A 15,683-nucleotide genomic window follows, 5' to 3' on the forward strand; every position below is an offset into this window, starting at 1 on the left:
TCTATCATGATATCGATTGCAGTACACGAGTGAGTAACACACTCAAGTAACACACTCGACCACTGCTAGTCTAACCTCTGCAATGCATACAAGGCCCTCCCCGGCCCTCCCCTGCCCTCTCTTTGGCAAATCTGACCATGACTCCATGTTGTTGCTCCCCTCCTATAGGCAGAAACTAAAAGAGGAAGCGCACATGCTTAGGTCTATCCAACGGTGGTCTGACCAATCACATTCCACGCTTCAAGATTGCTTCGATCACGTGGACTGGGATATGTTCCGGGTAGCCTCAGACAATAACATGGACCTATACGCTGACTCGGTGAGCGAGTATATAAGGAAGTGTATACTGTGACTATTAAATTCTTCCCTAACCAGAAACCATGGATTGATGGCAGCATTCATGCAAAACTGAAAGCACGTACCACTGCATTTAATCATGGCAAGGCGACTGGAAACATGGCCGAATACAAACAGTGTAGTTATTCCCTCCGTAAGGCCATCAAACAAGCAAAGCGTCAGTATAGAGACAAAGTGGAATCGCAATTCAATGGCTCAAACACGAGACGTATGTGGCAGGGTCTACAGTCAATCGTGGATTACAAAAAGGAAACCAGCCCCGTCTAGGACATCGACGTCTTGCTCCCAGACAAATTAAACAACTTATTTGCGTGCTTTGAGGACAATTCAGTGCCACCGACATGACCTGCTACCAAAGACTGTGGGCTCTCCTTCTCCGTGGCCGATGTGAGTAAAACATTTGAACGAAGTTAACGCTCGCAAGGCTATCCCTAGCCGCATCCTCAGAGCATGTGCAGACCAGCTGGCTGGTGTGTTTACGGACTTATTCAATCAATCCCTATCCTAGTCTGCTGTCCCCACATGCTTCAAGATGGCCACCATTGTTCCTGTTCCCAAGAAAGCTAAGGTAACTGAACTAAATGACTATTGCCCCGTAACACCCTCTTCTGTCATCATGAAGTGCTTTGAGAGACTAGTCAAGGATCATATCTCCTCCACCCTACCTGTCACCCTAGACCCAGTCCAATTTGCTTACCGCCCCAATAGATCCACAGACGATGCAATCGCCATCACACTGCACACTGCCCTATTCCATCTGGACAAGAGGAATACCTATGTAAGAATGCTGTTCACCCTTCATAACTGCAGGGCTCTCCAGAGGGTGGTGCGGTTTGCACAACGCATCGCCGGGGGCAAACTACCTGCCCTCCAGGACACTTACCAGGACACTTGTCACAGGAAAGCAAAAAAATATTATTAAGGACAATAACCACCCGAGCCACAACCTTTTCACCCCGCTTCCATCCAGAAGGCGAGGTCAGTACAAGTGCATCAAAGCTGGGACCGAGAGAATGAAAAACAGCTTCTATTTCAAGGCCATCAGATTGTTAAATAGCCAACACTAGCACAGAAAAGCGGCTGCCTACCTACAGACTTGACATCAATGGGCACTTTAATTAGTGGAACACTAGTCACTTTAATAATTCCACTTTAAGAATGTTTACATAAACTCAGCAAGAAAATAAATGTCCTCTCACTGTCAACTGGATTTATTGTCAGCAAACTTAATGTGTAAATATTTGTATGAATATAACAAGATTCAACAACTGAGACATAAACTGAACAAGACATGTTACTAATAGAAATTGAATAATGTGTCCCTGAACAAAGGGGGGTCGAAATCAAAAGTAACAGTCAGTATCTGGTGTGGCCACCAGCTGCATTAAGTACTGCAGTGCATTTCCTTGTCATTGACTGCTCCAGATTTGCCAGTTCTTGCTGTGAGATGTTTCCCCACTCTTCCACCAAGGCACCTGCAAGTTCACAGACATTTCTGGGGGAAATGGCCCTAGCCCTCACCCTCCGATCCAACAGGTCCCAGCTGTGCTCAATGGGATTGAGATCCGGGCTCTTCGCTGGCCATGGCAGAACACTGACATTCCTGTCTTGCAGGAAATCACACACGGAACGAGCAGTATGCCTGGTGGTATTGTCATGCTGGAGGGTCATGTCAGGATGAGCCTGCAGGAAGGGTACCACATAAGGGAGGAGGACGTCTTCCCTGTAAATCAAATTCAAATCAGATCAAATTTTATTTGTCACATACACATGGTTAGCAGATGTTAATGCGAGTGTAGCGAAATGCTGTAACGCACAGTGTTGAGATTGCCTGCAATGACAACAAGCTCAGTCCGATGATGCTGTGACACACCGCCCTAGACCATGATTTGGACCTCCAAATCGATCCCGCTCCAGAGTACAGGCCTCGGTGTAACGCTCATTCCTTCAACGATAAACACAAATCCGACCATAACCCCTTGTGAGACAAAACAGCCACTCGTCAGTGAAGAGCACTTTTTGCCAGTCCTGTCTGGTCCAGCGACAGTGGGTTTGTGCCAATAGGCAACATTGTTTTTAGTGGTGTCTGGTCAGGACCTGCCTTACAACAGGCTTACAAGCCATCAGTCCAGCCTCTCTCAGCCTATTGCGGACTGATGGAGGGATTGTGAGTTCCTGGTGTAACTCGGGCAGTTGTTGTTGTCATCCTGTACCTGTCCCGCAGGTGTGATGTTCGGATGTACCGATCCTGTGCAGGTGTTGTTACACGTGGTCTGCCACTGCGAGGACGATCAGCTGTCCGTCCTGTCTCCCTGTAGCGCTGTCTTAGGCGTCTCAGTACGGACATTTCAATTTATTGCCCTGGCCATATCTGCAGTCCTCATGCCTCCTTGCAGCCTGCCTAAGGCACGTTCACGCAGATGAGCAGGGACCCTGGGCATCTTTCTTTTGGTGTTTTTCAGAGTCAGTAGAAATGCCTCTTGAGTGTCCTACGTTTTCATAACTGTGACCTTAATTGCCTACCGTCTGTAAGCTGTTAGTGTTTTAAGGACCGTTCCACAGGTGCATGTTCATTAATTGTTTATGGTTTATTGAACACGCATGGGAAACAGTGTTTAAACCCTTTACAATGAAGATCTGTGAAGTTATTTGGATTTTTACGAATTATCTTTGAAAGACAGGGTCCTGAAAAAGGGATATTTATTTTTAATTTTGTGTTACTCATCTCAAGTATATACTGTATACTGTATACTGTATCCTTCACTATCTATTATTTACTGTCTATTGCATCTTAGCCGCTCTGTCACTGCTCATCCATGTATTTTATACTTATATATTCTCATCCCATTCCTTAACTAGATTGTGTGTATTAGGTTTTGTGTGGAAATTGTTAGATATTAGGTTTTGTTGTGGAATTGTTAGATATTACCTGTTAGGTACTGCTGCACTGTCGGATCTAGAAACATTAGTATTTTGCTACACTTGCAATAACATCTTCTAACCATGTGTATGTGACCAATAACATTTGATTTGATTTGATTAGGGCCCTTTTGGGTTCCAGGTAGAACTCTTTTGGGTTCCTTGTAGAACCCACTGTGGAAAGAGTTCTACCTGGAACCAAAAAGGGTTCTCCTATGGAGACAGCCGAAGAACCCTTTTAGAAGCCTTTTTTCGGAGAGTGTACACACTCCTTTGTCCCATGCCCTCTTGCACATTTTTTTACACCTCGGAATCTGCCTCCTACATACTGCTGCAAATTGACCATAAACTTGGCACCTGAAACACCATAGTGGGTTTGAAACAAAAGCTCTCATGACTTTATCCGGCAAACAGTCTGCATCAAAACTCAGAAGGACAGACAGGGTTTGTTCAGTCTCACACTCGCCACCAGGTACAGTATGTGTCGCACCAAACGTCGTGCATCACAGACACAGGTGATCCTCAACTTCAGTCAATCCACCTCAACACTCAAAGCCACCCCAGGTATCACTCCTTTCAGTGGCACTCTGCTCAGGAAAGCAGGACACAGCTTTCGTCCTGAGTTGTGAAACGCCAGCGCCCTCTCCCTCCCCCACAAAATCAACAATCTGAAAATCGGAATACTTTGCCCGAACTGACAGAACCCAATTCCTTCTTCATCCAACCTTATACCACAAACGGATCAGCCAAAAGACATGGATCCACTTTCTCCACGAATCGTACTTCCACTGGGCCAGAGTCATCTCGGGCATTTTCCTGATCATTAGGGTGAAGCCGTAAGCCTACACCTCACCTGTCTGCGCAGGTTCTTCCTCTTCATTTGTCAGGTTCAATTTCGGAGATTTCACTATCCGTCGACTGGTCAGGGTTTTCGATAGAGAAACATGTAATTATCTCTCCGTTACTTGACAAGGAGAAAGTACTCTGTGTCGTGACTGGCCTGTTCGTGTCAGGTTACCGTGGATCACAGTCCTACAGAGACATCTCTCACTCCCATAGAGGGGAAGAGGTATAGAGGGATTAATGGGGGGGGTTATGACACCTCACGCCCATTGTAAATCTCAAGGCAGCAGACGAATCCCTTGTTCTCTCAGTGTGGAGGAATGGAATGTATGGTGGGCCTATGGAGAACCTACCTCAGAACGGTAACATGCAATAAATGGACTTTGGGACATTATATTATATATCATCAGCCAAAATGGTGGTAACAACGATAGATGGAATATGAAAATGAATGTCATTTTTGTTACGTTATTAAAAGTTAAATGACGTTATAACAAAAAACGTTGTAACTTGAAGAGCTTTCATAATATGTACATGATGTTTACATACTGTGCGTTGTGTAGGAAATATCCAGATCAAAGAGAATGTTTTTGTAACAATGAACTATGATTTCAGTTGTCTAACGAGATCATAGTACATTGTGACACCTTGCCTCGTAACTAGATACACCCCCAAAAACTTGCCATAAAGACAGAAACACCCCTTTGTGACCCGGGGTTGTAAAACATGAGTTAAGAATTTACATATTAGACTAAAACGGACCACAGCTGCAGCGTGATCTAAGATAGTCGCGACTCCAAACGCAACACTAGAAAGAGGACAAAGGAACCTCTTAACAATCAAGGCTACGGTTGATTACTGTATATAAGACGGGGAATTCAAGAAGAACCAGCCAGTTATTCTCTTCAAATCATCGGTTGTCTACACGGCCCTCCTACCCAAGCTGGGAGTGTTGAGACGGCTGATTAGCCTCCTCAGAAGTCCACTCTCACAAAACGAGTGCAAGGGAACAGACCACTAAGAGAAAGGACACTGACATCGTGTGGATGTGTATCTTATATTATCATTTAAATTGTTAGTAAATAAATAATCAACTCAATTGGAGTGGTACGGAATTATTTAGTGAGGCCCGGGTTTGTGCAGATTTACGAATTATGCAATGTTCGGGATGAGACTGATTAGGAAATTAATTAATTATCGACTGATATGAAATCGATATTCTGATATTCTTTGAGTTAATTTGGGAAATGGTAACTCATTAAACAAACTTTTCCAAAGGTTCCCCAGGTTACTGAGTTAGTGGTTGCCTGATGAATTGAATCACGTAATTATAAACACATAATTATTCGATAAACAGCAGTCGCCACATTAATGATACCAACGTTACGACATCGGCTTGTATTTTGCAGACGTCTGTTTGTGAGGCTTGTACCTCGTGCTCTGTCTCGCGTCATCTGTGTTTTTTCTTTCAACTAAGGCAGCATAATTGAGATAATCACACTTTACGCAAAGTGTATGAGTTGACAAGGCATGCCCTAGATTGGAACTACTCTCAGTAAATAGTTTTATCTACTGTACAGATGGAGATTAATTACATACAGCACAGACTGTGTTCTGCTGTGGAAGATATGGGTCAGATATGGGTTTCACACACATAAATACACTCCGCAACCTACAATCAGTAGAGGTCTTTAGTATCCCAGCAACACAACCATTGACATTGCAGAGGGAGGGGACTGCTTAACGTGGTCTGTGTTCGACAACAGGTTCAACCTTTGTCAACCAGCATGCCCAACATACAATATTTTTGTTCCAGTATTAGGAAGGTACAATGCTATCACAGTGTATGTACACAACAAACAACAGTTATAACTGTGTTTCCATGATTTGTTATCTTTCATTTATACTCAGTCTATATGCTTCATCTGCATAGTTGATGTCAACACACATGTTAATCGGTTTGTTAGTTAACTCATTAAATCAATTATTAATTCACTGAAACAACCGTTTTTATATTGATCAACATTTCATTGCAAGTTTTATGCAACCTTTTAATTTACTTTCAGTATCAGACATATAAAAGAGCCATCTGGGTAAACGATCACCAACAGTACTCAGCCAATTAAAAACCTGGAAAATGGTTCAATAGAAAACTCTGTTCCTGGTTGTGCATCATTTGTACTCTCTTCATGTCTTTTTCGGAGAAGGGATAAAAAGACAGTCAAAAAAAGAGAGAGGGTTCTTCTGTTCATGGCTGTCCAGTGTCCACAGCACTTTAGACAAAACACAAGAATGTACTCTGCTGATTGCTCTTACTCAGAAGCCCCCAAAAAATTAGAAGACAGGAATGTTTCAGCAGCAAACTGTCTATGCTGCTGACATGCTGATGTCTTAACAAATCATAGAGCAGGTATAGTAGGTCCTTCACACCAGTGGAGCATCCTTTTGCTCTTCAAGACCAGGGTTGGTGAACACTGCTTTACACTGTTACCAGAAAGTGTTCTCAGAGGGAGTGTTAATTCCTCACACAGCCGACTGGATCTCGCTGCACACGTAGATGTTACTGGGCCTCACCCTCCTGCGGCTCCGGCCCGGCAACCTGGGACACAGCCTGCAGCTCTTGGGCATAAATTCCAGACACGCCTCCCGGAATTTCCTGATCCTCCAGCAGTAGATGATGGGGTTAAACACCGTCTTCAGGTAGCTGAGCCAAAGTGCCCCCACACTGACCGGGTAAAAAGCCGGGCTGAAGTAGAACCTTTGGCTGAACACGGCCAGCAGACTGACAACGGTGTGGGGTAGCCAGCACACAGAGAAGCCGATATAGAGGATGAGGATGGTGGTGAAGGCACGGGTCTTGAAGCTCATGTCCACATTGACCTTGGGGGGCCGTTGCAGGCCAGTAAGACCCAGCTTGCTGACCTGGTTGAGGGCCGGAAGGCTGGCCTGGTCGTAGGTGTGGTTGTGGATGCGTAGGGCGTTGCGGCGCACCGTGTTGAGGATGCACAGGTAGGAGTAGAGCATGATGCCGAACGGCACAAAGAACACAGCCACCACCAGCAGCACCGTGTAGCTGCGGTCGGACAGCGACTCACTGTAGCCCAGCACGCACTGTGGCGCCCAGGCCTCCCCAATGCCCGTCACACCCGCCGTGCCCGCACGCCAGCCGATCACAGACGGGAGCGCCACGCAGAGGGACAGCGCCCAGGAAGCGACAATGAGCAGCTTGGCGCGGTGCGGTGTCAGCTTATCCTGCCTCTGAACGATGATTAGGAAGCGGTCTACACTGATGATGAGGAGGATGTACACGCCTTCCAGGACGAAGAGCCAGTAGAGCATAACGAAAGCACGGCAGAATCCTCCCCCGAAGTGCCAGTCGGCCGTAACCATGGTAACGGCAGTGAAGGGCATGCAGAGCAGCGAGAGCATGATGTCAGAGAACGCCAATGTGGCGAGGAGCAGGTTGATGGCGGAACGCATGGCGGGCTTCTGGTAGACGATCAGACAAACGATAGCGTTTCCCAGGAAACCAATGGTGATCATGAAGATCATGATGGCGGCCAGCATCACACGCAGGGTGACAGGCATGAAGGGACTAGTAGCCCCAACCCCTGGCGGCGAAGGCGGGGGTGAAATCACCACCCCTTCCTCCTCATCCGGCTCCATCAGGGGGGCACACCTAGCCAGCAGGCTGCCGTTGCAAAACTCCATGGCAATGGTTACCAGTCTACCGGTCAGTCCGGCCCTGGATATGCATCATTGTTCTTTCGTCTGAGATTGTGTTGTTGTCAGCTTCCTCGGTAAGTCACAAGTCCTGGTCTCCTCATTCATGGCAAGGTCTGAAACAGGAGCAAAATGAAACACGTAAGAAACACGTAGGAACAAATCCTGCATACCAGAATCATTTGAGTGCAATATAGTTCCTTAAGAACAAAACAGACTGCACCGACTTGTTGAATAGCCACTGTTCATCGACACCCAGCCGGTGAACTACTGCGCACAGCCGACGTTCGCTATGGTCTTGTCCAATGTGAATTAATAGTAGTGCTATGGGCTGTGGACATACACCTTGTACCCCTGCACATCAACTCGTTACTCCCTATATATAACTATGTCATTTTTACTCTTTATTTTTATTTGTTATTCACTCTGTATTTATTCCTCAAGTCACTATTTTTATTACATTTTTTATCTTATCTGGATTATTGGAAATGAATCGTAAGCATTTCACTGTTAGTCTACACCTGTTGTCTATGAAACATGTGACAAATACATTTTTATTTTATTTTATAACTTAAGTCCATATTTGTAGCATTATCAAATATGTAGCATTACCACACAATCAGGAATGAAGCTAGTGATGGGCTAGGTGCAAGGGTATGGCTCATCAGCTTGTCACAGAGACTCAGCTAAAGTCTGTGAGCTCATGTTCATCCTGTTTCCACACAATGCAACAAAATCTCATCTGCTGGTGCAGCTCCACTACAGAATGTAATCCAGATGAAAGTGTGGCATCCTCAAAAGAGCTCACTCACAGGACACGACTGTTGCTATGGTTTCAACCCTTTCTCTCGCTCTGGGGGTGGTGTGGAGGACCGGGTTGGGGAATACTCTTGTTTTCAGCACTCCATCATGTTGCACCAAGTTGTTCCTTTCCCTGTACCCTGTTCCACGGAGCACTTCTCAACAGCTACGCAGCTCTCAGACAGGAAGGTGACAACCTGGAAGACAGGATCACTGTGTCAACATTATGGCTCTCATCAACCAATTAATATGGAGATCACATTGTGTGTGCGTGTGTGTGTGTGTGTGTGTGTGTGTGTGTGTGTGTGTGTGTGTGTGTGTGCGTGCGTGCGTGCATGTGCGTGCGTGCATGTGCGTTTGTGAACATATCACTGCCTCAAGTTTTACAAAAGGAAACTTCTATGTGAACTATTCCTTGGAAAATGGCTGTAGATTCTCATACAAGACCTTGCATCAAAAGTGTAAGTGATTGTTACTGAGGCAAACAGGTCATCAGTTCCACAGCAACAAGGACCCCCCCCCCCCCCCCCCACCCATCCCTTCTGCTACCTGAAAATGTCTGTGACATTATATTGTCTGTGTTTGAGAGGGGCTGTTGGGACCCACATACACACTCGGTCTCAGAGATGTCTAACTCTGAAAATCCCTTTGGTCTCCACTGAGGTAGGTAAAACAGCTTTTAGTTTTCTTGCACCTTATTTGTGGAACAATCCAAATATCAAACCATCCCTTCAACACTTACTTACTAGTCTATTTCCTCCAGTGCCGGAGTAAAATGACTCTCTGGTATAAATACATGTGACAGGAATGAGTAGAGCCCGTTCTGAAGAAACAGAGCTTTGCTGCTACCAGGCTGCCCTCCCCCATTTCACCGTCCCTCCATCTCTTGTTGGATGAAATCCACCCACTGCTAAAGGCCCGCACGTGGCCTGATGGAGAGAATAAATATGGCAATATAACAGAGAGATGAAAGACAGAAGGAAAGACGGAGAGAGAGAGAGGGGATATAGAGAGAGAGAGACGGCAGTGCATTCTCACAGTTGATTACTCAAGAGCACTTAATCTGTCCCGAGATGAAAAGGTGGTACTTTAGATATTTGTATTTAACCTTTATTTATACAGGGAATCCCAATTAAGACCAGGGTCTCTTTTTCAATGGTGCCCCGTGTTACAGCAATCAACAATCCGAACAGCTTGAACAGATACAAATGCATACTGTAGAGAGCAAAAATGATATAAAGTGCTAAATGTATTAGATTTAACAAGTGTACAATGAATAAGTCTTGAAGAGACCAAATCAAATCAAGCTTTATTTATACAGCAAATGTCAGACATGGAATGCAACACAATGTGCTTTACAAGGGAAAAATATATAAAAACAATTCAAATGAAAACTGAAATATTTACTACACAACAAACCTAACAGGATTAAAAAAAACTAAAGAATAACAAAAACTGAACGACTAAAAAGCACCCTAAGGAAAAGCAAAGGTGTGTTTTAAGTTCTCTTTTAAAAATGTTCACAGTTTCAGCTCTGCTCAGGTTCTCTGGCAGGCTATGTCTCCCCATGCCTCTTAGTCCTGGACTTTGGGATAGTTAAAAGGCCAGTACCAGAGGACCTGAGGGACCTAGTGGGTACATAACTTAAAAGCATGTCTGACATGTATTGGGGTGCCCAATCATGGATTGATTTAAAAACCAATACAATTATCTTTAAATGAATTGTAAAACTCACAGACAGTCAGTGCAGAGGCCTTAAAGCCAGTGTAATGTGTGCTCTCCATCTGGTCTTGGTCAGTATCTGTGCTGCAGAATTATGTATGTTTTGCAGTTGACCAATGTCTTTTTTGGTTAGACCAGACAGGAGAGCATTACAGTAGTCAATGTAAAATGACACCTAGGTTTTTTACCTGGTGTTTTGTCTTTATTGCCCGTGAATTATTATGTGCGGCCACATTTTCTCTTGTCTTGATTTAGCTGGAGGAAGTTGTGAGCCATCCAACTACTTAAATCACTAATACAGTCTAATAATTTATCTGTGGAGCTAAAATCCTCTGGTGACACAGAAATGTAAAGTCGTGTATAGTCTGTGTAGCAGCGAAAATCTATACTGTGCTTTCTGATAATGCTGCCATGTACAGGACCCAAATTGAACCTTGTGGAAAGCCACATGTAATACATCTATTTATTTTCTCTGAGATACTGTGCATTCGGAAAGTATTCAGACTCCTTCACTTTTTCAACATTTTGTTATGTTGCATATTCAAAAATTGATTAAATAAAACATTATCCTTATCAATCTACACACAATACCCCATTATGACAAAGCGATAAAAGGTTTTAGAATTTTTTTCAAATTTATTACAAATAATTAACAGAAATACCTTATTTACATAAAAATTCAGACCCTTCGCTATGAGTCTCGAAAATGAGCTCATGTTCATCATGTTTCCATTGATCATCTTTGAGATGTTTCTACAACTTGATTGGAGTCCACCTGTGGTAAATTCAATTGATTGTACATGGTTTGGGAAGGCACACACTTGTCTATATAAGGTCCCACAGTTGACAGTGCATGTCAGAGCAAAAACCAAGCCATGAGGTCGAAGGAATTGCCTGTAGAGTTCCGAGACAGGATAGTGTCAAGGCACAGATCTGGGGAAGAGTACCACAACATTTCTGCAGCATTGAAGGTCCCCAAGAACACAGTTGTCTCCATAATTATTAAATGGAAGAAGTTTGAAACCACCAAGACACTTCCTAGAGCTGGCCGCCCAGCCAAACTGAGCAATCAGGGGAGAAGGGCCTTGGTCAGGGAGGTGACCAAGAACCTGATGGTGACTCTGACAGAGCTCCAGTGTTCCTCTGTTGAGATGGGAGAACCTTCCAGAAGGACAACCATCTCTGCCACACTCCACCGATCAGGCCTTTATGGTAGAGTGGCCAGACAGAAGAAACTCGTCAGTAAAAGGCACATGACAGCTCGCTTGGAGTTTGTCAAAAAGGCACCTAAAGGACTCTCAGACCATGAGAAACAAGATTCTCTGGTCTGATGAAAGCAATACTGAACTCTATGGCCTGAATGCCAAGCGTCACATCTGGAGCAAACCAGGCACCGCTCATCACTTGGCCAATTCCATCCCTACGGTGAAGCATGGTTTGGCAGCATCATGCTGTGGGGATGTTTTTCAGTGGCGGGGACTGGGAGACTAGTCAGGATCGAGGGAAAGATGAAAGGAGCAAATAGAAAGAGATCATTGATGAAAACCTGCTCCAGATCACTCAGGACTTCAGACTGGGGCGAAGGTTCACCTTCCAACAGGACAATGACCCTATGCACACAGCCAAGACAACGCAGGAGTGACTTCGGGACAAGTCTCTGAATGTCCTTGAGTGGCCCAGTCAGAGCCCGGACTTGAACCCGATCGAACATCTCTGGAGAGACCTGAAAATAGCTGCGCAGCAACCTAACGAGCTGTCTGGCATCTGTGTTGGCTCTAAAATCATTTACCACTTTAACTAAGGCTGTCTGTGCTGTGCTGTGGTGGGCCCAGAAAGCAGATTGGATTTTTTTTTTAAATACAGTTGGCACTTAAAAAATTATTGAGCTGTTAGAAAACCAATTTCTCCTGAATTTTGCTTAAAAATGTAAGGTTGGAGATTCAACAACAATTGTCAAGAGCTGAAGGTTCTAGATTACTTTTCTTGAGAAGGGGTTTCACCATAGCAGTTTTTAGTGCAGTGACGAAAATCTCTGTGAACAGGGCGTGATTAACAGTAGCTTGCACTTCTTCAGATAGGCAATTAAACACTTTTTTGAAGGTGGGGAGGATATGATCGAGAAGGCAGGTAGAAAGCTTAAGTTGTGATACCACTTTCCTACCTACGACCTTTGCTTGGTAGGCTAGGGCACATATCATCAAACTTCTTATCAGGTCTTGCTTGACTGAAACCCAGCCTAATGTTTGTTATCTTGTTTCTAAAATTTGCAGCAAACTCATCACATTTCGATTCGGAGAAAAGTTCACATAGGTTTGCGGGGGTAGGATTTGTCAGGCCATCAATGGTTAAGAAGAGCACTCTGAAATGATTTTGGCATTTAGTGATCAAGTTACAAAAATGAGCATTTCTGGCATTTCTAAATGCCTTGTTATATACGCCAAGTTGCTCTATGAAAATATCATAATGGACATGCAACTTTGAATTTCTCCACTCCCAGTCTGCCTTTTTGCAATTTGTCTTTCATTTATTAGTTTCCTCACTCATCCAAGGGTGTGGCCTTTACTGGTGCTAAGGCATCAATGGTTGCCCTTAATTTGCTATTAAAGTTATCATCTAAATCATCACAAGTGGAAAGTGACCTAATGAAACAAGGACGTCCAGCTCTGAAATACCCTTACAGAAAAACCACATGAATTTCATGTAATCGCATGTGATCTTATGTGAAGTTAATGTGATAACATGTAACAACATGTAAAAGCAACATGTGTTAACATGACACTACACATGTGAAAACAGGATCTCATGTGAAATACTGTAAATGTGACAACATGGGCATGCAGAATTTCAACATGTGATACCATGAAACTACACCTGACAACATGCAATTGCACATGTGAGTTTTGTTGCAAAATAGGAAGCCGATTCTAGATTTCTTTTTGGAATTGGAGATGCTTAATGTGAGTCTGGAAGGAGAGTTTACAGTCTAACCAGACACCTAGGCATTTGTAGTTGTCCACATATTCTAAGTCAGAACCGGCCAGAGTAGTGATGCTGGACGGGTGGGTAGGTGTGGGCAACGATCGGTAGAAGAGCATGCATTTAGTTTTGCTTGCATTTAAGAGCAGTTGGAGGCCACAGAAGGAGAGTTGTATGGCATTGACGCTCGCCTGGAGGTTAGTTAACACAGTGTCCAAAGAAAGACCAGATGTATACAGAATGGTGTCGTCTGCGTAGAGGTGGATCAAAGAATCACTAGCAGCAAGAGCGACATCATTGATATATACAGAGAAAAGAGTCGGCCCGAGAATTGAACCCTGTGGCACCCCCATAGAGACTGCCAGAGGTCCGGACAACAGGCCCTCCGATTTGACACACTGAACTCTATCAGAGAAGTAGTTGGTGAACCAGGCGAGGCAGTCATTTGAGAAACCAAGGCTATTGATTCTGCCGATAAGAATACAGTGATTGACAGAGTCGAAAGCCTTGGCCAGGTCGATGAAGACGGCTGCACAGTACTGTCTGTTATCGATGGTGGTTATGATATCATTTGGACCTTGAGCGTGGCTGAGATGCACCCATGACCAGCTCGGAAACCAGATTGCATAGCAGAGAAGGTACGGTAGGATTCGAAATGGTCCGTGATCTGTTTGTTAACTTGGCTTTCAAAGACTTTAGCAAGGCAGGGCAGCATAGATATAGGTCTGTAACAGTTTGGGTTTAGAGTGTCTCCTCCTTTGAAGAGGGGGATGACCGCAGCAGCTTTCCAATCTTTAGGGATCTCAGACGATATGAAAGAGAGGTTGAACAGGCTAGTAATAGGGGTTGCAACAATTGCAGGGGAAAATTTTAGAAAGGGAAGGTCCAGATTGTCTAGCCCATCTGATTTGTAGGGGTCCAGATTTTGCAGCTCTTTCAGAGCATCAACTGACTGGATTTGGGTGAAGGAGAAGGGGGGTGCAGAGTTGTTGGCCGGCGTAGGGGTAGCCAGCTGTAAAGCATGGCCAGCCATAGAAACATGCTTATTGAAATGGTTGATTATCGTAGATTTATCGATGGTGATAGTGTTTCCTAGCCTCAGTGCAGTGGGCAGCTGGGAGGAGGTCTTATGCTCCATGGACTTTACAGTATCCCAAAACCTTTAGGAATTTGTGCTACAGGATGCAAATTTCTGTTTGAAAAAGCTAGCCTTTGCTTTTTTAACTGACTGTGCATATTGGTTCCTACCTTCCCTGAAAAGTTGCATATCGCGGGAGCTATTCGATGCTAATGCAGTACTCCACAGGATGTTTTTGTAGTGGTCAAGGGCAGTCAAGTCTGAAGTGAACCAAGGGCTATATATTTTCTTAGTTCTACATTTATTGAATGGGGCATGCTTATTTAAGATGGTGAGGAAAGCACTTTAAAAAAATAACCAGGCATCCTGTACTGACGGGATGAGGTCAATATCCTTCCAGGATACCCGGGCCAGGTTGATTAGAAAGGCCTGCTCGCTGAAATGTTTTAGGAAGCGTTTGACAGCGATGAGGGGTGGTCGTTTTACCGCGGACCCCTTACGGACGCAGGTAATGAGGCAGTGATCATTGAGATCCTTGTTTAAGACAGCAGAGGTGTATTTAGAGGGCAAATTGGAAAAGATGATATCTATGAGGGTGCCCATGTTTATGGATTTAGAGTTGTACATGGTAGGTTCCTTGATAATTTGTGTGAGATTGAGGGCCTCTAGCTTAGATTGCAGGACAGCCGGGGTGTTAAGCATATCCCAGTTTAGATCACCTAACAGTGCGAACTCTGGCCCAACGCTCTAACCACTACGCTACCTGCCACCCCAATCTAAGGTAACACCAAGTAATTTAGTCTCCTCAAGTTGTTCAACAGCCACACCATTCATTACCATATTCAGCTGATTTCTAGGACTTTTACAATTTTTTATTTAACCTTTATTTAACTAGGCAAGTCAGTTCAGAACAAATTCTTATTTACAATGACGGCCTACCCCCAGCCAAACCCTAAACGACGCTGGGCCAATTGTGCGCTGCCCTATGGGACTCTCAATAACGGTCGGGTGTGATACAGCCTGGAATCGAACCAGGGTCTGTAGTGACACCTCTAGCATTGAGATGTAGTGCCTTAGAACTGTGACGACCCTCCCACTCTGTCTGCTGTATTCTGTCTTTGTTCTTGTTTCCTTATTAGGATGCCGGTGGGCGGAGTTGGGAGGGTCGTCAGCTTCATGGGAAACACCTGGGCCAGGTGTCTCCCAGGATAAATAGACCTCTTCCACATTCATGGAAGAGACTCTCCATGCAGACACCTTTGTA

General features: G+C 44.5%; 1 protein-coding gene across 1 annotated transcript; it reads right to left on the reverse strand.

The window, feature by feature from the left end:
* Positions 1 to 6,642: 6,642 nt before the first annotated feature.
* Positions 6,643 to 7,836, reverse strand: LOC139380701 (high-affinity lysophosphatidic acid receptor-like). The gene has a single exon (XM_071123636.1). It carries the CDS (start codon positions 7,828 to 7,830, stop codon positions 6,643 to 6,645), a length of 1,188 nt encoding a protein of 395 aa, XP_070979737.1. The 5' UTR covers positions 7,831 to 7,836.
* Positions 7,837 to 15,683: the final 7,847 nt, after the last annotated feature.

Source organism: Oncorhynchus clarkii, chromosome 22 (assembly GCF_045791955.1).
Source record: "Oncorhynchus clarkii lewisi isolate Uvic-CL-2024 chromosome 22, UVic_Ocla_1.0, whole genome shotgun sequence".
NCBI classification, from domain to species: domain Eukaryota; kingdom Metazoa; phylum Chordata; class Actinopteri; order Salmoniformes; family Salmonidae; genus Oncorhynchus; species Oncorhynchus clarkii.

Excerpts from the sequence above, each read along its gene's own strand:
- LOC139380701 (XM_071123636.1), bottom strand. The coding sequence starts at position 7,830 with ATGGAGTTTTGCAACGGCAGCCTGCTGGCTAGGTGTGCCCCCCTGATG.